The sequence below is a fragment of the Oxyura jamaicensis genome, chromosome 1, assembly GCF_011077185.1.
Source record: "Oxyura jamaicensis isolate SHBP4307 breed ruddy duck chromosome 1, BPBGC_Ojam_1.0, whole genome shotgun sequence".
Lineage (NCBI taxonomy): Eukaryota > Metazoa > Chordata > Aves > Anseriformes > Anatidae > Oxyura > Oxyura jamaicensis.
The window spans coordinates 6,383,611-6,405,433 of record NC_048893.1 but is presented as its reverse complement, the minus strand read 5'-3'; the positions used below and the strand labels follow the sequence as shown (position 1 = coordinate 6,405,433).

At 43.1% G+C, this 21,823-nt stretch overlaps 1 protein-coding gene and 1 long non-coding RNA gene across 3 annotated transcripts in view; one reads left to right on the top strand and one right to left on the bottom strand.

Annotated features, from left to right (window-relative positions):
* Positions 1-8,431: 8,431 nt before the first annotated feature.
* Positions 8,432-10,097, bottom strand: LOC118173194. The gene is made up of 2 exons (XR_004754079.1): positions 9,899-10,097; positions 8,432-9,815 (listed from the first exon to the last, which is right to left on the bottom strand). It is a non-coding gene; the product is annotated as an uncharacterized LOC118173194 (long non-coding RNA).
* Positions 10,098-10,365: 268 nt separating this feature from the next.
* Positions 10,366-21,823, top strand: part of BEND7 (BEN domain containing 7) — a 46,310-nt gene continuing 34,852 nt past the window's right edge. For both annotated transcript variants that reach the window (XM_035337526.1, XM_035337519.1), the window contains exons 1-2: positions 10,366-10,865; positions 14,763-14,846. In XM_035337526.1, coding sequence (XP_035193417.1) covers positions 10,805-10,865; positions 14,763-14,846 — 145 coding nt within the window. In that variant the 5' untranslated portion in view covers positions 10,366-10,804. The remainder of the gene's footprint in view (positions 10,866-14,762; positions 14,847-21,823) is intronic.

The following is a 21,823-nucleotide window of genomic DNA, read 5'->3' as shown; positions in this document are numbered from 1 at the left end:
TATGGCCCATCAATCTAAGGGTGATTTTAAACCCAGGCTGGAGGGGTATGGATTAGAAATCATGCCCTGTTTTACCTCAGCTTGAATGCAATCACTGTGCAATGAGGAAGCAGGAACAGTCCTCCTACGCTTTTTCATAGTTCTCTTAAAGGAAATTACTTCACAACCGACGGTGGAAGGATCTGAGCAGGTTTCAGGAGAGAGGCCCGTGGGGATATGCTCACACTGGGTCAGGGCAGAAACGGAGAAGCTGTAGAAATGATCTGTGGTGGGCTTTATGGCAAACTGCTCTGGACACTGATGTCTGAGTGCCAGCTGCCCCCTTCAATTAGCTGCAGCACGGATATAACCTTAGACCTTGCTTCATTTCCTGCCTCATTCTCTTGCTCCAGTTTGACATCATACCTCAATTAGAGATGGTACAAAATGAAAGAGGAAAGCCAAGTTACACACAGTATTCCCAATAATGCAATTACACTGAGCTGATACCTATTCCAGAGACTTCCCTGGTTTATAAAATTCAAAACAAACCAGCAAGGTATCAGGAGGGGTTATAACAGAAAAAGGAAAGCAGCTGACAGTTTATGTTGGTAAACAGCTTTGGCTAGGTTTGAAATTAACACTGTACCTCTAAAAGATGTCTAAAAGTTCATTAAAGATGACACAAGCTTCTACTCTTGATTTGGTGCCCGTCTTCCAGTACTCCTGGTTCTGTGCTCACTTGCCTCCAAATCAAAGTGCCATTTAATGCAAATGCTCTCTGTGATCAAGACAGTTGTCCTAGGGAACATAAGTGGCTATCTGCAAAATAAAATATCTCCCAAGTGTTGCCTTATATATGTAAATATGTATGCATGTTGTCTCTGCCCTCTGTGAGGGCTTTCATTAGTATCTCTCTGAAGAATGAAAGGAAAAATATGTATTTGGGGTCATCCATATCCTCACGTTTTCTTTTCCTGAAGAGATCACAAACTATTTTGCTGTATACAAGTAGTATTTCCTTCTTTTTCTTTCACTAGCAACTCATGAGGAAATCCAATCCAGGTTGCTCTCTGATTTCTGGAAGGGCAAATCTGTTTGATTCCTCTTTGCCTTGGGCTAAGGGCAACATTTTCTGCAGGACATAAATCACTGAGACAGTTGGGTCAAGTCTTGGCTGGAGCCTGCTCAAAGCTTCTCTGTTCCTCCTAATGGGTATATCTGTGCTCACAATCCATTATGGTCCCCGCCTGCTTCAGTACCAACCTCTGGTCCTTTGACTGCTTCCATTCAGACATGGTACTTTGGTGTAGGATGGATACCTGGAGCCTCCATTGCCGGACAAACTCATGGCACATATGACAGTTCACTCTGTGAGCTCTGCTCCTTGGACAACATGGCATGGACACGCTGTTCTCCCACATGATGGGAGGGTTTCTCCAAGCCTCCAGACACACCATTGCTCTGAGAAGCCCTGGCCTGTGATTATGGAAACTGCTTATCAGTGTGTTATGGAAGGGCACAATTCCTTCACTGTGCCGGTCCCTCATTCATGCAGCAATCCTTTTGGTGACATCAGCATGTAAGATATTTTTAGCATGTAAAATGGGTGCTTTTCCAAGCTGTATTGCAAACTGTATCTTTCTCATTTATCATATATGGCATTACTCTACTCATTAAAATCAATTAGATGACTGCTATAAATCCTTAGCTTGACTATTTTCTACTGCCCGTGTTTTGCTTTTCAGGGCAATGCTGCTGGTTTAGTACCACGATGCCTGTGTATTTCTATCTCACATGTGATTAATAAATGTTATATTTGCTGTCAGGCTGTAGCCAGGCCGTTACGCTCTCCCAAAACCACTTGCAGAGTCTTGAGAGCTCACTGCCGCTGAGCTTGGGTCTGGAAGCAATAGTATTACCAGTGTTTTTCCTATATCCAGGTTTCCGCAGACCTCTGGAACAACCCCACAGAGTTAACCACAAGCCTGCTTTGAAGTAATTCACTTCACAACATTCCATATTAAATCAAGACTGACAAGGGAAATCTAGAAGCTGCTCAAAATCTTGGAACATTCATAAGAGCCTTGTAAGTAATAGAAGTACAAGCTTAAAACATACAGAAGGTGTTTCATTCCAATTTCTTGATGATTAACTGATTGCTCAGCTTTATTTGCTGCAAGCCAACTGTCAGCTTGCAGAGAGATTATTGAAGGCAGCTCAGAAATACATCATTTCACTCAAACATCCCAGATGTCATCTGTTTGCCAAAGTGGTGAAGCTGATCAGAATGACTTTGGTTGTACTCAGTTTATATTCAGTATATATTCTGTTTATATTCAGCTGTTATTCAGTTATTTATGGCTATCCAGTTTCACTTTTCTATCTGATATTAATACAGGGGAAAACCACAGCTCAGCCATTGTATGCTTTCATTTGTACACAGGAGGCAAACCCAATACCTTATGGCTGACTGAGACTGAAAATGAATTCAAGTAACGGAGGGCACAAACCACTCTTGGAAACCTTTTTTTCAAATAGGTGCATGGTTCCTTTTATTCATCTTCAAAACAGAATAGCAAAAATGATATTTGATAAAACTGGTTTTATGCCATGACTAAATACGTCCACATCTGGCAAAGGGAGCTCCATGTCCATGCTCACTCTTTCCTTCATTTATTAAGGCAGTCATTAACTTTTAGGAGGGTATTAACCCAGATAGTTCCTCATGTTCCCCTAGTTTAGAGGCATCTCCAGCTTGTCACATCCACAGGTCAACTCTGCCTAGTTTGTGACAGTTTGTTCTATACAGCCTTGGTAGCACCTTTGCTATGGTTTGCAAATTGCACATCCCTAAAATTCTTGCCCTGGGGACGTGCCCCTGCCCTCACAGAGAGAATTTAAGCCACCCATGCTAGGCTTGCTTTTTGTACTTTCATTTCCAAAACCCGTAGCCAGTTGGACACAATCTCCAGGTGGTCACGGACTGAGAAACACTCAGACAGAGGGAATAGGAAAGAAGACAAGGTGGGCAGCACTCCTCCATGGGTGTCCAAATGCCACCTGCAAACACAAGGAAAGCTCACGGGTGAGGCAATGGCAGAAAATACTCCCCAACATTTCTAACAAACAGAACTCTTCAAAACATCCATGCATCCTTAGGAGTAAAAGAAGCAGGCCAATTTGTTTTGTTTTGATTTTTTTTAAACCATCTCTTGATTAGCTCCTGTGGCAATTCAGCCCCTGTATTTCCTGTCTGTCTGGACAGACCCACGTCATGCCCCACTAAAATGCTTGGGTGACTCCATATGGGTGTTACTGATTAGTAAGGCTAGCGTGGCTTTCAGAAACATGCTTGAAATAACTGTTCGAATGACGATTAACCTCTGGTCTTGATAAGGGAATAGTTAGGTGAATTGTTCAGGTTGTCTGAAGGACACATGAGTCAATTCTCACCCCAGCAGTTTTGGTTTCTGTGAAACTGAGTTGTTCTAGAAAGTGATTATGGCTTCTAAAAAGCCTTACATTCAAGAACAGCTAATTAGTGCCAAACTGGCTGGTAGGGGAGATATCTGAGAATAAATTTGTTGTTCAGGAAACAGTTTATGGTATCGTGTCATCAGAGCCTGTAAGGAATCCATGGCTCAGGATCTCAGTAGGAAGACTGTGCTCTTTTGACAGCAGTGCAAACACAGACTCTGACTGCTTGTGACAGCTAAACAATTCAAAACACCTTGCAGGAAAATGATCATGCAATTTATTGTTGATATTTCTGTAGATGGTTCTTATTTCCATCACTTTGTCAGTACGGGGCAAACCGCATTAAATACAGAACGTTTACTCTCAGCATCAGTCTGCACAACAGATATCCAAGCAGCAAACTCTTTCCAGGAAAGATGCAGGAAGAGCAGTAATACCTGCAGCTGCAGACAGGGCTGTCAAATTCCATGCCCTGAGCTTCAGATCCATGCAATTGTCTCTCTCTCCTGAAGCTTCCCTGAAGGAAGGTCTGTACATCACAATCCTCACTTTTTGAGACATCTTAGCTGTATTCAAATTATGGATGAATAAACACAATGGAGACCTTCAAATACCAAACAGCTCTTGCTGGATGGTAGAAAAGCTCATAAAAACATCTATTTTTCTTCTATTTTTATATGTATGGAAGATAAATGGTTGAGCATATTGTGTTTGTAAGTTTGAATTCATTAGTTTCTATCCAACCCAGGCAAGAAATCTCTGAAAGTTGTTATGAAATGATCGGACTTCTGTGTTGTCAGTTTGATCCCTGCAGGATTTGTCCATCTCAGACAAAATACCCATTCAGGTGCACTGGCTGCCTCAGCAGAGAGGTCAAGGACTGAAAGGGGGATGAAGTCTTCAATATCTACACATCTCTAAAGATAAATCCAGGGGGAGCCACATTAATGAAAATGCTGCTGCATATATCTTACTTCTGAATAAAAGCACCATTTTCAGGTGTTGTCAGTCTCCAGTCTGACACAGATATTAAATTCACATAATCTGTCTTTAAAAAGTGCACGGCGAGTAGATTTTGAACTGCACTGTATCTTGCAATAAAATTTGATCTTTTTGGGAACTGAAAGGCAGGCAGGTAGTTATGAACGTGTCTTCACCTATTTCCCCCGCCTGAAATGTAAGTGCTGTTTGAAAACATTTAGGGAAACCGAACATCTTAGTAGGAGCTGCAGCAACTTTTCATGAATTTATTTTGGCTTACATCAGTACTCTCGGCTACAAGGATTATAATTTAGTGGAGAGACTCTCATTGGGAGTGGGGATTGAAGGCGTTGAGGCAGCAGCCCTGTGAGTTGACAGGGATGCTAATAGAGCCGCGGCGCAAGTTTAGAGAGCAGATCAGAGCAGCTGGGTGGGCTGATAGAGGGGATCAGGGCAGCCCAGAGGAGCAGTAAGAGGATCCAAATAAGTGGATTAGTAGCATACCAAAGCACACATTACTTTTAGTTTTCAAAGTCCCATTGATTTTAGCGCGAGTGCTTTTACTAATGTGTGGCTGGAGAAACGGAGGAGGATCAAGGCAGAATCAAGATGCAGAGAGCAGCTCCCTGTGGAAAGCTGGAAACGGGAAGAAGGCTGGGCTGGGGGGAGCACAGCATAATGTCCCCACATCAGGACTCAAAGGAGGATGGTCGTTGTCTGGGCTCCTTCATCCCGCAGCCTCAAGGAGCTGTCTAATGTCGCTAAATGCTATTGTTCCTGCAGCTGATTCCACATTCATTTTGTGTCTGTAGCTCCAGTGATTGACTCTCCATGGCTGCACTCCTGTATCTGCCTTCAGCTGCTGAGGCTGGAGCAAACAGCCACAAAAATGTAGGTGTGATTAGCGGCACAGCCCTCTTTGAACTCTTCCTAGCAGGGGACTCGCCGGGCTGACGGACTCTGAGCTGAGCTTGCCACAATTTGTGCCTGTAACATTCATCAGCGATGGGACCGCTCAGCCTAGCTGTGCTTGGCTTCCCGTGATTAAACGTTGATCCCTGAACTACCCCAAGCTTAAACGTGCCCTTTCCTCAAGTGCCAGCCTGGGTTTACACTTCATCTCTTAGACAGAGGTGGTAGTGATGCAGAAACACATCCAGACTTTGCTAAGATTTCTAAAGACTATCACTCTTTACAGAGCACAAAAAATTCTGAGTTTCAGGCAAAATAATGAGCCCTGCTCACATTGCCCTCAGTTACCTTGAAGCATCTTGGGTTTTAAGTCAGAAGCAGGGCAAGATTTGTGCAGCTTGTGATTTTTCTATGTTGTGGAGAAGCACAGAATAGGCATGTATATGGGCAGATTTCTCCACTTTAGCGTTCATAAAAGGGTTGTTGAGACCATTTCTTATTTATCCTCCAACCAAATCCGTTGCTTGGACACCTCGGTCTTCCCACTCCTCCCAGAATTCAAGTTTGAAAAGTGGCTTATCCTAGGGAAGAGTTGGTATCTTAATATCCATTTATCCCACGAGGATTCAATCAGAATTGATAACCATCAAAATTTGACACTTCTACTGCCCTGCCTTGCAATTTCCATCCAAGGTACACACAAAATGACAGAAGGAAGGAAAAGTCCAGCTTTACAGCCGAAATGGATTTTGCAGTCTGCAACAGAAGTGTACAGAGGGCTTGTAACACACACACAAAGAACACTTTGTACATAGATTCAGTTATATGCTTTATTGTTGAACCAGTTCTGGAATGTTTTAGTTTCCCTGAGCTGGCAAACAGATAAAAACATCGTTGCGTCCTGTAGCTTTTTCTTTAAAATTTATGTGAGGAAGATTAACAAACAGCAGAGCAGACAAGAAGTTATTTCAAAATAGCATCCCAAAGGGGAAAAAAAAAAAAAAAAAAAAAAAAAAAAAAGAGGAAGGATTGAGACATACTAAGATGTCAAGTACTGCAACTGAAATGTTACAGGGAGAACTTACAGGGGATCAGAAAATAAGTTAAACTGCACTTCCACGCTTCAGACTTGGACATCCACAGCCCTACCTCTGTGATGACCCAGTCCTCAGATACGCCAACGTGAAAGCCCTCCAGAAGGGAAGGTTTGCGGTAGGACAGAGCAACACCAGTGACTTATTGTCAAACTGGAAGATGAGAAAAAGTACTGCTTACGTATTTTATATGGCCACAAAAACACCACTGGAAACCTGCAAGGGAAAAACGCTACCAGAGTTTATAAAATCTTCAATGACATTCATTAAACATAACTAACCGAAATAGCTAACCTATTAACCTGTCACCTATGCAATTCCTGATCTCTAATTTACCTCTTCACCCTTCTCCTGCTTTCTAATATCACACTGAACTTCCTCGAGCTCCAAAAGGAGTCGTAATCATGGCAATATTAAGACAACAGCAGCCTCTTCCTACCTCTTTTGGCTTTATGTGTGTTCCTTGACGTTAGACTTAAAGCCTCAAATCAATCCATCAAGTTTTTACAGCATTTCTCAGTATAATTTTTCCACCTGAAGAGCTGAAGGATCTCTTAGTAGACCTGTAAAATTCTCCTAAGCTCTACAATTCCTCAGTCATTTTGCTCCTATTCAACCCTACTTTGTGAATAATAATCAAAACCTCCTGATTAACTGGACACACCTGTTCTGGGGATGAGGCTGGAAACAAAGGAACGGTCTGCAACATCCCTGTGTGAAGAGCATTGCTGCTATTCATACTGAAATATTATGAGAGTAATTATATTTAATTGATTAGCTAGTGTTCTATACATGAAATAAAACCATAATTTTACAAACCAGAAAATTGTCCGAAAAATTATTATTGGATAAGAAGGGGAAGGCAATATATTGAAAGTTACTTACAGCAGAATAAAATGGTAACTAGGAACTTGCCAGGGATAATCATACTGACTTGGAATATGTTGCAAGATAAAGCCTTTATTTAGTTAGCTAATTTCATGGCATTTTGAAAAACACATTACTCAATTACTGATTTGATTGAGGAAATACTTTGTGACCATTCAGGAATATATTAAACAATGCTCTGAATTTTCTGTTTTCAGCAAGAAAAAAATAATAATAAAAAAAAACTACGTTTTCTTAATATGTAATGATAATAATCCAATACTGAGACATTAACTGAAATAAAAGATGAAATTAAAAGCTGACTGCTTGTTGGAGCCAGTGCACTTCATCATAAGTTACTCGGCTACCACAGAGATGCAGCCAACTATTGGAGTGACACAAGGCAGCAAGGGATAAGGAGGACTTTCATCCCTGCGTTTCTCCAGCTGGAATAATGTGGTGGCATCCCATGAAACATGAGCAGACGGTCTGAGTCCAGTTGTAGGATACCAGCCCCAAAACACCCCCCGAAAGAAGCTTGCGATTTACTGCATACGTGGACTACAGGAGCCTTTGAGTTCAAGTCGTTTTTTCTACATCATGGCTGAGAAACATGAGCAGTACGGGATGGAAAGATTGTTTTGCAGTTACTGGATCCTCCTACACATTCTGTGGATAACTAGAAGACTTTGACCTAAAGTCACCTTGTCCTAGTTTCTAATTCACTTTTATGCACATGAGATTGCAGGATCAGGGCCTAGGTATCCAAACGGGCTAATATTTTCATAAATGAAAAGCGCAAGATTTACTCATCCGAGTAACTATAATTAGGTCTGTTTGCAGAACAAGCTCATTCTGCACCTAGAAAAGGGTGAATCTCTTTTGTCAAATGCACAGGAAGCAAAATGAGTAACACTAATGAAAAAGGGATGTGCTAACTTGTAAAATGTTACCTGAAACTTGTGTGCAGCGTTCAGACTAAACTGACATTTTGAATTGTGTTCCTTTAAGCAAAAAAAAACTAACACAGAAGAAGAACTAAAAGGAGGAAAAAACAGTTGATAAAACATGTTTTCATAAATTATATACCAGATGTTAAACAAAATTGAATAACCAAGGAAAAGAGAAAAGACCTTTTTATTTTTGTATCACATTCCTTTGGCAAAAGCAGGATAAAGCTTATCATGTGAGCTGAACAGTAAATGAAGGCCTTATGTTTCATAAAATTCTCCTATTGTCCCAGTAAGGATGAGAGTCATACAACAGTTTCAGCAATGCTTTAAGTCTGGTAAATAGTTAGCAGACAGGAATCAGCAAATTATTTGGGAAAAAATACTCTTTTTTGTATACAAAAATTAGGAACACTGCTTCTGCATCTCAAACCTGACTTCACTGCACTGTACCAGAGATTAATTGGACCCATATAATTTAGCAAACAGCACATGACATCCATCTACCTTTGCTGCTTCAGCATTCACCCAAAAATATATAATACAGGATTTTAAATAGTATGTTAGCCCAGTTTCCTTTCACAAAGTCTTACAGAGAAGTTTAGGAAAATTCCAAAAGTAGCATATTGATTGCCTCTGGGATTTTCCACTTAGCAATTTAATAGAAAATTACACCCTTACCCAATCTGTGAGGTTTCCATAACCTCCCTCATGAATTTAATTTTCCAGAGTCTAATAAATTTTACCATTAGGCATATTTTCTGATATTGCTTCACCATTAAACCTATTTTCTGATTTTGCTTTTCTGGAACTGGGTAAACTCTCTGCATGGTGTTTGGACAGCACCTTCCACTAGAGAATTCAGATCTGTGTCTACTCACGCCACTATGAAACAAATCATTATTATTAATATTCACTTTGCTTTCCTCTTGCTGATTTTATTTCATTACTCAAAGTGATAGGGTCAGTCAATATTACTGGAGCCAATGGAATTCTCCTGGGTACTCTGATTAGACCACGTGAAGATCTGCTTCTGTTCGAGTATGCGTATGCAACTATCACATACTCTTCTCCTTGTCATAACACAGCCTGACTACATTTAAAACACAAGATGATGATCGGGAGCTGTGTTTTGGTTATCCGTAGTCATAATTGTAAAAGTCTGAGTCCTCTATAGGCAATAAGCAAAGGCACTCTTGACAGTGAAAACTAAAAGCTACACCAGAAACTAATTTAGTGCAACATAAGTGAACCACAAGTATGGCTGGAGGCATCAACTGGCGGATAAATCAAAGCATTAAGTTCAGCTGCATTTGGATCATCCATATGGCTATGGTGACCCCCTTGGTAATCGTCGGAGGGTTGCCAGACGCTGTGAATCTTATTCCTTCCAAGGAATGAGACTGTGTTTTACTGTGGGACTCCGTGTTTGCCCATCGAGAGTGAAACTTGGCATCCTTTGCCAGGACAGTGGTTCAACGCGCTCCTCACAGTCTTGGTCTGTTCCTCAATGTGCTCGGTGATACATGCTGGCACATCACTGCGAGAATTGCTGTAAAACACATCAACAAGCAGTTAGTTACCCAGCCCAGCCCTATTTCTGCCTTTCACCCACCCCACATACCCCACTCGCACAGTGGCAGCTCCACCACCGCCGAGTCCAACGTTGGTGCGACGCTCTCCACCGTCACCGTCCCCAGCGTGGGGTCACCTCCAGCCTCCAAAAATCACCCAGAGCCCCTCAGGGAGCCTCCTCCGGGGCTGGCAGGACGGCTCCCTGACAGGAGGCCGCCGCTCCGTCACGCCCGGCCACCCCACGGGTGAAGCCGGGGCCACGCCGAGCGCCCTGTCAGCACCCCCGGCTGCTCTGAGGGAGCCATCGGGGCTCCGAGGGCCGTGTAGCAGCGCCGGGGCACGGCAGAGGGAGCCAGCAAGTGGCTGGAGGGAGGAGGGAGGGGAAGGCGGGAGGGGGGCCACAAAATGGCGCTGCCCTCTCAGCCCCTCTCCCTCCAGCCCCCCTCCGGCGCCCAGCCCGGCTCGCCGCGGGGCCCGAAGCTCCGGGGCTGCGTCCCCGGGGTGGCGTGGGGCTGCTGGCCGGCCTCCGGAGCCGGCTCCTCCGCCACCACCACCGCCGCCACCAGCACGGCGGGGCTCGCCGCCTTCCCCCCAGCAGGTGGCAGCGGGGTCCCGGTGCCATCGAGCCATTGCGGGCCGCCCTTCGCAGCCGGCGGGGGAGGCGGCGGCGGCGCTGCCCGGCATCGCCCCGGGCTCGTCCGTCCTCCCCCCCCCCCCTTCTCGCCGCACCCCGCTTTCCCCTCAAAGTTTGGGGCGGCCTGGGAGGGCGGGCGGCTCCTTAGGGGGCCGGAGCCAACTTGTCCCGGCTGCCTTTATTTGCAGTTGGAGCCGAAATCTGCCAGGCTGCGTTTATTTTGCTGATTAAAGAGACGGACCTTGGTCTCGCCTGCTGCTCCCCGCTGCGCGGCCGCCCTGCTCGCTCCTCTCATCCCCTTTCTCCTTCCCTTTCTTCCTCCTGGCCGCACCATGGAGTTTACCGAGAGGAAGAGAAGCAGGAAATCCCAAAGCTTTAAACTGATAAATCAAGGTAAAAGTGGGGAGGGGGGCGGCTTTGTGCTGTTTGTTTGTTTGTGCCGCGGAGAAGACTTTTACATAAACGGGGCTGGCTTCCACGGGAGGCGAGCAGGATGTTATGAAATGTGTGTGCTCCCTTTCCTCCACCTCTGTAATGTCTCTCCCTCCTCGTATTTATTATTTAACTCCGGAATCGTATGCTTCAACTCCCCGAAGCATTGCAGGTCTTTATTTTTTTTTTTTTTTCATTATTTCGTGACCCCCCTTCTTTCCCTCTCTCGCTTCGCACACACACGAATATTCATTATTTGCGTGTATACCTTACATGTTGCTTCAAAAAAAGACACCTCCGAAGGTGGACGTGTTTTTTTTTTTTTTTTTTTTTTTTTTTTTTTTTTTTTTTTCCAGGCAGATCTCCTACAAAATAAAGTTGGATCGCATTTCATTGTCAATCCCCCTTGGGTGAGGGGGGAGAAAAAGGTGAAATGGAGAATTTAGCAGAATAATGACACTTGAGCAGCGACGGACCTTTTTAGTATTCAACTCCTGTGGATTTGTTGTGTGTGTGTGTGTTTGTTTTTTTTTTTTTCTTCCTCCTCTGGACTGCGTACATACACGTATTTCAGAGAAAAGCCTCATAGAGGTTGCTTTATTAAAATCCACGCAGGTAATTAATTGTACGTGGGCGAGGAGGAATTGCTGGCATGCAACTTGTTCGCTCAGCGTGTGTTTGCTTTTCGGAAAGAGGGTATTTTAAAAGGGATCGTTGGGAAAATATTTGGATTCATGTCGGGGAAGGAACACAGCCCTCTGGTTCAGTCCTGCGTGTTGTTTTCTTTTCTTAAAAAAAGATACAGCCGCTGGTAGTCATTTTAACAGGTGGACTTCCCAGCCCTAGGCTTTCATTTGGGCTGGGTATTTATTGCTTCTTCAGCTGATTAGATCTCTTGCCCCGATTGATTTGACGTGGGATTTTCTTTATTATTATGTTTTTTCCCCTTTTGTGTCTCGAAGTCTTGGTCTGAAATATCTCCCTGAAATGCTGTGTGTGTCCTGCATGCCAAGTTCAGGGCAGGTGACTACTTTGGTGTAATGTCACACTTAGGGACGGGGGGGAGGGCGACTTTCAGTACTTGCTGGATGAAGGCTGATGTCTTCGTAGGCGTGCTGCAAAATCAGATTAGAAGCAGAGAAATGTAAAGATGGAAATTAACTTGCCTGGTAGGAAGAGTAAATAATTACTGCCCAAACAGCACAGGAGGGTCTGGAGCACTGCACATACCACCTTCTCCAAACTAGAGGGGCAGCAGCTGGTCAGACTTGTTGAAATCTATTGGAGGTTTTTTAAATGCCAGCATCAGCAGACCCATGGAGGGCTTTCATTTCTATAAAGGACAGGTTTGGTTTGTGGGGTTTCTTAGCATCTGATGTTCTGAGTCGCCTCTCAAGCAGTTTGTGCAGGGCTGGAGCATGGGGCTTGAAAGTGAAACATGTGGACAAGCAAAACTGAAATCGAAGCCTCGGTTTTATTTTTCTCCTAATAGAGCTGTAAAAATGTGTGCACTGTCAAAAATGTGTCAATGTTCTGCAAATTGTCAGTTGCCACTCAAGGCTGGATTAAATATTTCTCAATGTATAAGGCAATCTATTTAACCTCGTTGGATAAATTCATTTACGATGGTTAATTATTAGCATTTCGTATTTTATCTGCTGTCTCCTTTTGGATGTAGGAATTCAAATAGAAAGCTACACTAAAAACACATCCTGAGAGAAAATATGTCTTTGCACTTTGAGAGCAGAGAAGATAAAAATCACATTCTGTATGTGAGTCTGCTCTCACGTACCCTCTTTCTATCACAGTTGATTATGAAGATAATTATGTATAAATAGTTGTCTCTTGTAATTGGCCTTTGCCTCTTGCTGGAGTCATTCAGTAATGTCACAGTTTAGTGTTTGCTGTTGTGAAATGGATATGGATTTCACAGCGCCTGGACTGTGACATCTGAGGCAGAAGAAGGAAACCAAAGAGAAAAATGGTACGCTGGGTCGATCTGTTTGTAATGTACAGCCTGTCAATAACATACATGATGCTTATTCTGTCCCCCCCAAAAAAAAAAACTTTGGAGCACCTTATCAGCATGATCAGTTCCTTTCAGATTGAAAGGAAGTCTGTTCCTGCACTAAAATGCAGCCACCTCTGAGGTGCAACGTGGTGACTTCCAGGCAGCAGCTGTAGATCAGGAGAGAGTTGTGCCCGGCTGGATGAGCGCAGGGAAGTGCTAGAGAAGAAACCACATGTAATCTATATATCTCAGGACTGCAAATCTGTGAGTTATTTAGTTCCTAGTTTCCACGTGCTCGCTCCTAGCAGATCTCCAGAGGATGAAAATGTGGAGAAAAGCTAATGGGCACAGAGCTCGCATAAATTCTGTATTTTTAGCCTCACAGAAGGGACCTTTACTTCCTCGATGCTGTGGCTCAAACTTCACCTTTACCCAGTACACGTCAGGCAGCCCATATGTTTCACTCCCTTGGTGTGACACGCAAAACCCCAATGCTACCTCTTTGGTTAGCACTTCACTCCTGACCTTGCTACCTTCCTTTTTTTCTTTTTTTTTTCATCCATACCATACTGACATTTCTTTCCAGCCTCTTTTCTTTCTTTTGTAGTGCTGTATTATGCTTGATTCTGGTTTACTTACTGGGTAGTTCCTCCTCTTGTGCCGTTAAGACAGTCATGCTGTACAAATAAACAATCGTAACAAAGAAGCTTGACTTATAGGAGACCTTTATAATTCTGTAGCTGATTGTTTTGTCAGAAAGGCAGGTGTGTTCCTCTTGAGAGGAGGAGTTGCCTATGGTGCCATTCGGTTCTCTTGTGCCTTTTAATTGAATCCCTCCGAGTGCTCTTCCAGGAGTTAATCTCCACCTGACTTCTTGTGAGGCAGGTAAATATAAGAACCAGTTTTCAGAGGGAGTAACTGAGACAGCTGGGAGGGCTTCAGCATTACAGGAGTTCGGTGATGAGGTAGCTATTTCAAGACACTGAATATATTGTTCAGTCTTGAGTGACTTGCCTAAGGACAAAGTGTGTGCCAGTAGCAGAGTCAGAAATAGAATCCAGGAGAGCTGCCCTTAGATAGTTGTTTTTGGTTGTTGTGTTTTTTTTTTCCTCTTGTAATTACTATTCCCTCTGTACACACATGTAAACAGAACTGTTTTTCTGCTGAACACATGCCTGTGATTACGGCAGAGACCTTCACAGAAAATATCCTTTTATTTGAAACAGAAATTCAATTTTCTGCGAGCGTCCTGTCATATCTCTGAATAAAAGATGCCAGTGTTTATTTTTAGGGTCATCTCTCGTGGACGTTAGATTCTATAAGTGAATATCCTAAGGTGTCCCTGAGCCTCCTTTCCTCAGAACTCAGAGGCCAGTGACCTCAAGATAATCAGCAGAGCTGAAAGATGCAGCCCTAATATACGTCGCTGGCTTTCTTATCGAGGCAAAGTTAGAAAGTTTCTCTTGGTCTCTGGGAAGGTAAAGTTTTCATTATAAATCTGCTTTCCATCTGTAAAGCAAGAAGCCAGATAATTGGCATCTGGTGGGATAATTTGCTGTGAAAATGAACACAGTAATTTAGGGCAGGCATGGCTATTCCCTAAAATCTGTGAAATATTTTAGCTAAGCCTCTCCAGTGTGAGCAAAGTTGTTTTTGTGTTTGGGGGGGGGGGCGCCCTTTTTTAGGAGGTGCTGATACAGAGCACATTTTCTGTGGTTAATTTGATGTACATGAAATAAACTGCAGATATATTGATAAATTATGTAGTAAAACTGTAGCAATGTGTTCAGTGTTCATTTTTTCCAGATCACTTGAGTTCTAATTTTTTTTATCGTTTTTCATTCCAGATTACCATCATGAGATATATAAGATCTCTGACTACAGCAATGATGTTAATGGGGAGACCAAAGAAACACAACCCGTTTTTTTAGGTATGTGCTTGTGCTGATTAATTTCAGAGCAACATAGCGTGGCCATTTGCAATTAGGGAGGAAAAAAATCTCTGTGCAAGCATGGGAAGTGCCTGCCATTGTTTAATATGACGTTCTTTTCAAGACCCTTTTATTCCACGAATTGCCAATATATCCTTTATTAACACTGCTAAAAGTTGTAATTTCAGACATAAATGTTTATTAGTGTCTACACACAGTGCTAATTATCACTCACTCAGAGAGCCAGATGCTGACTCTGCAGTTTTGCAGCTCTGTGCTCACCCCATTTACATTGCATATTCTCTGGCATGCTTCACTGGCAATAGTTTGTGTAATTGGGGTATTACATCTTTGACATCTGGATAACAGAAATTCAATTTCCAGGAAGCTGCTATTTGTTTGGTTTTGCTTCTGCCTTGGGTGGGATAGAGGATTAATGTGCTGTCTTAATGTAATGTCCTTTCACCTCTATAGCCTGCCTGCTAATCCTGCCATGGGAAAAATTAAATTAAATTAAATCAACAGTTAAAAATGTGTAAAGAAAACAGAGAAGTAATATATAGTCTGCAGCGTGATATATACCGTAGCATGATAGGACTAGTTATCGGTGAACCTTTATGTTTCTTGCCTGTGTGTTTGTTGTCCTCCATAACTCTTCTGCAGAATGCTTCTCTTCCTGCTTCCAGCCCCCTTCTGTCCTATTGAGGACCTCTTCTGGGTGCTGAACCACTTTGCAAAAGGACAGTGGGCCAAGTTCAGAGGAATAAAGGCGAGATTTTGAGTTACAGTAATGACTCTTAGCTTATAAAGCAAGCCCTTGGTCACCTTGTTCAGGCTTTGGAGAAAGCAGGTGCCTTCACAGCAGGAAATCTGGAGGTGTCTGCCTTTCCTTAGCTGTACCGGGAGCCTCAATGTTTGTGAGAGGTGATCCAAGGTTTCTGCAGTCTGTGCGTGTTGCCCCCTAGAGCCAGTGAGAAGCACTAGCCCCGAGCATGTGAAGCAGCACCTGAAAACAAGCTGCAGGTAAAATCCTTTTGTCTCCTTAAATCATTGTGCCATATCCTTTCCTAGAGGTCAACAGCAAGTGGAAGAGAAAAGGGGGTGTCTTGGGCAGTGTGGAGTCTTCTGCTGATTAGAATATTTCCACAGGGGTGAGAGCCGGGTTAAATTCCCTTCCCAGCTTCTCACCATTAGGGTTGTGAGCAAATACTTCTTCCCTACACCTATTTCCGGGGAGAGTGAAGGAGGCTGCTAAGCTTTGTGTTTGGATTCTGCGTTGGGTAAGCCCTTTTGGGTTGACCTGCGCTAGAGATTTACCACTAAAGTTTTCTCTTCAACCCCAAATCAGAGTAAGGCTTTGTCAGGAGTTAGGCGTCTAGCTGCTTAAGCCAGGGTGCTTCTGAGACAGTGCAGGAGTGTGTGCTTTGACATTTGTGCCATGACTCAGACCAATTGATTTTTGGTCTGGTTGCGTTGTCTTTTGAGGGCTGCTTTGTCTTCTGAGGGCAGGTTTGTTACCTGCTTTTTGTTGGGTTTTGTTGCTTGTTGTTTGCTTGGTTGATTTCTTTATTATGTCCAGCTTCTGGTTGTGACTGAATGTGCTGTGGCATCAAGTTCACCTACAGCAGGAGCCCGTCAGAATTTAGTCCTTAATGAGTCCCGCCAAGGGACTTCCTTGTCAGGTATTGAAGCCCAGAATTGCAGTCCTGGGAGCCCACCTTCAGTTGCTGTGAAAAGAAGGAGGAGCCAATTTTCTAGAGACAGCCTGAGTTTCCAACTCAGATTTCCTCAGAGCGTGTTAATTTTGACAAAACTAATGATTTATGACTGTGCAGGATCTGCAGATGAGGGATTTTTCTTCCTGTGGGAGCTGGGTTCAGTAGGTTGCTCAGAGCTCACATAACCCTCTGTGCTTTGTCCTCAGTAGCTTATACCCGCATCCAGATTCCTTATGACAAAGGAGGTGATCTGAGATGTAGGAAAAGTAGTGGTGGGGACTGAACTTGGCTGAAATCACCTGAAAATTGAGTTCCCACCTTCCAGTAGAGATATGGCATGAGCAGCATTTGGCATTCCAGCTTCCCTTTTGAAACTTCTTGTTGTGTGCGATAATTTTTTCATTTTACTTCAGGGATGATGGGAGAACGACGCTTTCCTCAGCTCGTTGTCCTGTCCCCTAATAAGGTTGTCCCCTAATAAGGTTGTAATCCCTGCTTCACTTGATTTCGATGTTCTATGCCAAAATTAAACCTGGAAGGATAATCACTCCATCGAGTGCTCAGGTCCTTGGTTTAGAGTCAAGTTTGTTCTTTGATTTAGGTCTTTTGACTGATCCGTGGGATGACTACAGCTGTTAAAACCTCAACGCGCCGCAGCCTTTAGTATGGAAATGGATGTTAAGATATGTCAGCGGAACTATTTACTGCAGAAAAGGGGAAATGTTAATGTCATCTTACAAGCGAAGCAGTGAAGCTTGGGAACAAGATGTGCAGATGTTTTGGTCAAGGGATGCACGGATGAGAAGAGGGGAGTTTCTGGGATACATGATTAAGTGTTTAATGCATTGTTGGCATACATTGGGATCAAATACCAGAAAAGACCTGTTGAACCTGGATTTTTATTTTTTATTTTTTTATTTTTTTTTGCAACAAAATGGGCAAAACCTGGCTTTGTGTAAATGCGAGCTGCAAATTGGAGGAAGCTTCAGCACAAGAGAAATGTGGTAGTGGAAGCGACTTCTGTTGGGTGTGAGGGCACAAAGCCCCACTGCTTTTTAAATGGAGCTTCATTAGCTTAGGAAGTCTGCACGTGTGTTGCAGTGGCTGAGTCCGTGGGAGATTACCCCGCCGTCTCTTCTAATCCTTTCCTCTGATAAGATGATAAATGGGAATTTGCATCTTCCTAGACAAAGGACGCACTAAGCGCAGCCTTTGCAGAATTCCGGGTGAATCTATTGCTGCTGCCTTTTGCAGGTGAGGACTGGCATCTGTTTCCTTTTGAAGGGAAGGGCTCGGATATCTAATATCAGGAGAGTGCTCCCTCTGAAAAGCAGGACGCAGCCCGGAGTGAAGTGCTTAAACCTTGAATGTGATCAAGATTTAAGACAGCCCTGTCTTCAGCTTTTAGCAGTTATCAGCATTAATGTGCTGTCAAGGCTGCTAGCCCAGACTTGGAAATGCAAGCCTATGCAGGGACCATACAGCTAAGGTCTGTGGACAACACTGGTTAAAGCCAGCTTGTCTGTAAAAATATCTTTTGTATATACCGTTTTTTTTCCCCCAGTCATAATATTTTATTATCAACACACAAAAAAGCGGAAAAAAAAAATATACCTCCAGACTGAGTGTTTTTACAATGCTTTCAACTTGAAATTCAGGCTCTGTGTTTGAAAGGTTAATGTAGAAAACTAATTATATTATCCTGGTAACCAAATGTGTGATGAGACATTTGTCTGTGTAATTAACAGTGAAGAACTTTTATAGTTTCATAAAATCGAATGCTGCGCGCAGTGTGCTTGGAGCATTTGTTTTGAAGAGATGTCCAAAACAGAGATGTTTATGACTGATATAAAGGGGAGCTGAAATGTACTGTAATGCAGGTGTCTGTGCGTTTTACAGCAGTTCACGCTGTTGAAATGGAAGGCAGCAGATTAATAACGTTAGCGTGTCATGATAAAATAAATAATGTGTTCTTGGAGCGGGGGAATGATGCATAAGTTACTCACTAATTCCAAGAATTTATTCTGTCCCAGAAATAATACCCTTTGCAATTTATTCATAGAGGAAAAAGTTGACTTAACGCAAGTCTGTGAAGTTACTTGGTGCTTTTAATAGCATTACATCCCAAGTATGGTTGTTGCAGTAAGAGCTTCTATTATTAAGACTGCAAAAAAGATCATTTGAGAACACAGATACGTAAAATAACTTTGTCGAGCATTTCCCTTGTGGGCCTGAAGCATGATCTTGATGTGGGGTATTTCCAAGAAGACATTGCTGCACTTCTTTTTTTTTTTAAATGGTGTGACCCTGTTAGTATATAAATGTAAAAACAGTTGCTCGCTTGCAGTTTCCTGAGTGATTTAGTTGATTCAGTGTGGCGTGTAGTCTGTAGCTTCAGTATCTGATCCTACTGGGTGTTTTTGAAACTGTTTTACCAGGCTCTTCAGAAGAGTTATTTTGTTGTTGTGGCAGCGGTTGGGCCACCCCGTCTGATTCATCTTCCAAGGAAACAGCCCTCCAGATTCGCAGTGGTCCCCAGGTCCCCTGGCTTTGGTTCTGCAGGTTGCTTTGCTCGTATGTTTGTGATGTTTGTTAACTTCCTGGGTCTTGCAGCAGGCAGGGGGATCGATCAACCCGTGGGCTTCCGTGCTAAGTTTTGGAGTAGGGGCTGAGACCAGCTAACCTGAGGGTGCTGACTCAGAAGGTCTAATTTTGGTGCTTTGTGTGGTGACGTGAGGAATGGTAAGTGCTTTCAAACATCGTTTTAGAGCACTGGTAAGATGCCTCACCTAAGACGGCTTCAATATCCCTATGTATTTGCTAGGGGTAGTAAAAGTCCCAGGCTCATAACTCATGGTGCTTGTGTGACCCTCTGACATTGTTCGTGACCGCTGCTCTCCCCATTGACTTGGCTTTGAAGCTTTTAATTTGCAAAGCGTGTTGTTGCCTGTGTTACTTGTTCAGTGTAGGTTCTTACATGCCAGCAAAGGCTGGGGATCACTTGTTTGAGAAATGTGTGCTTATCCAATCAGTTTAGCTACACAGTTGCTCAATTCAAATTATCCACGGAGCAGTCACAACAACTTTCCATTCGGTTTAGGAAACCTTTGATCTGATAAGGAATGAGGCACATGGCTCCTCTATTTTCTTGACACTGGACCTTACAATTTTCAATTTTCAGGAGCCCTGAACAGTACGAGTTTAGTGGCAAAAATAGCTGAGTTTGTGAGTTTTTGAAAGTTAGGGCATGATGTAGGTATAGTTTTTGCTGAGGAGGGTTGCCTAACTCCCTTCTAGGCTAACTGTTGTTCTTTTCTGGAGTACCACGTAATGTTCAAAGGGCTGTTCTGGTCAGTTCAGCCTGACTGTGCACTGAAGGTTCATGCCATGCATGCGTGCACCTCCCCGGTTCCCTGCAGTACGCTGAATTAGCCCTTACAAGTTCTTCAAACACGGGCAGCTGACTTTTGCTGGCCTCGTTCCAGGAAGAGCACCATACAAGTGGTGTCTAATAAACTGGCATTTAATAAGTTTGATTATATAACCTGCGTGCTCTGTCGCAATTTCTTCTGAGCCCTCGAAGCTTGAAGCCATGCGTCGACTTCTACTTTCTCCTTGCCTCTGCAGCCTTGCTGCCTTACAAACCAGAGTGATGCTGTCACCTCGTGTGTGTTTGTCTGGGTGTCTATTGCTGCTCTTCCTACAGTCTTACTAATTTCTGAAGTCATTCACCAATTTCAGCCTAGTTTGACACAAAGGCAGAAATCTGAGATACAAAGGTCTTGCAGTAGGCAGCCTGATAGAGGTAAAAGTCTTGTGATAGAGGTAAAAGTCTTCTTTATATAGCCAAGAAGAGAAAATTTCCTTAGGAGTTTTATCTGCCAAAACAGAACACAGAACGAGACACTAATTCATAGAAAATCTGACTTTATTAAAAGTCAGCTACGAATACTTCCCAAAATATTTCCCATAAATGCTAAAAATAATGAAATTAATTGCAAAATATCAGGCCAAGAGAACATTGCAGTTACTCGTTTACATAAGTCAAAAGGGGAAAGAAAAACATTATACAGTCCATTATCCAACCTTAACTCATTCATATATACACTCTGAAAGATATGCATTAATTACATTGCAGTATAAGAGAAGTGGCACCCAAATATGTAATTAATGTTTTAACGAATGGGTATGGCCGCGTGTCGCTTTATCGCTCTTTGTAGCGCTGTGATAGTGTTTGACAAATTATTTGGAAAAGTCTAATAACCTGTTTGTAGGCAGCGAGCCATATTTATATGAAGTTCAATAAGCATAACAGGGAAAAAATGCTCAAGCATCCAGAGGCAGAGAATTAATGAATTATCAATGATATTTTATTAGCTAAAATTGCTAACAGTTCTGTTACTTCGGCCAGTGGCACGCTTAGCATGTCGATGCCAGTTCCTAGTAGGACATTTCAGATGCACAGATCTAAAACATAAATTTTTTGGCATTCTTCCGTCTTTCAAAGCGGTACGTTTTAACACTGTGCGCGTACTTGCAGTAGGGAAGGAGATTGAGAGTGATTTGGGGGGAAATCACTTTTTATGAATATTTGGTGTAGAGTTTATGAAAAGGTTTTGTTTTGTCCTTTGTTGTTCTCTAAGATTACAGCCAAGCCATGTGGAAAAAAAAATTATATATAAGGGGCCATCATAGAAATTACTATAACAGTTATTAAAAACATTGCTAATACATTTCTGCTACCACTCTTATTTTCACATGCAAGCTCCTGAACAGGGCTGTAATTTGCCATGCCGATCTGTTTTGAACAGTAATTTGCAAGTGAATTCAGTGGTTTGAAATAAAACCAAAGGGATTACACGGGCAATCTGAGAGGCAGAACCTGGGGCTGCAGGCTGCTGACGGAGGCACTCCCACCTCCCCGGGTACGTACCCACAGGGAAGGGCTTCCAGGGAAGGGCTGCACGCAGCAGCGGTGCTTCGGAAGCCTAGAAGAGGAGAAAAGAGGCTGAATCCTGGCAGATGGGCTGGGATGCGTGTTGCAAACACTGCTCCTCCCAGTCGGCAGCTAAGGAGCCTCTCAGGAGGCTTATCACAGACAAGTAACGCAGCAGCAAACTTCTTTTTTCTTTATTATCCCATTCAGCATTTGAAAAGGAAGGATGGCTCTTCCATAGGACATGGTAGCTTGAGCTGTTACCCATATATTTTTTTAAAGTTTTTAAATCACATGATTATTATATTTGAAGATCAACAGCA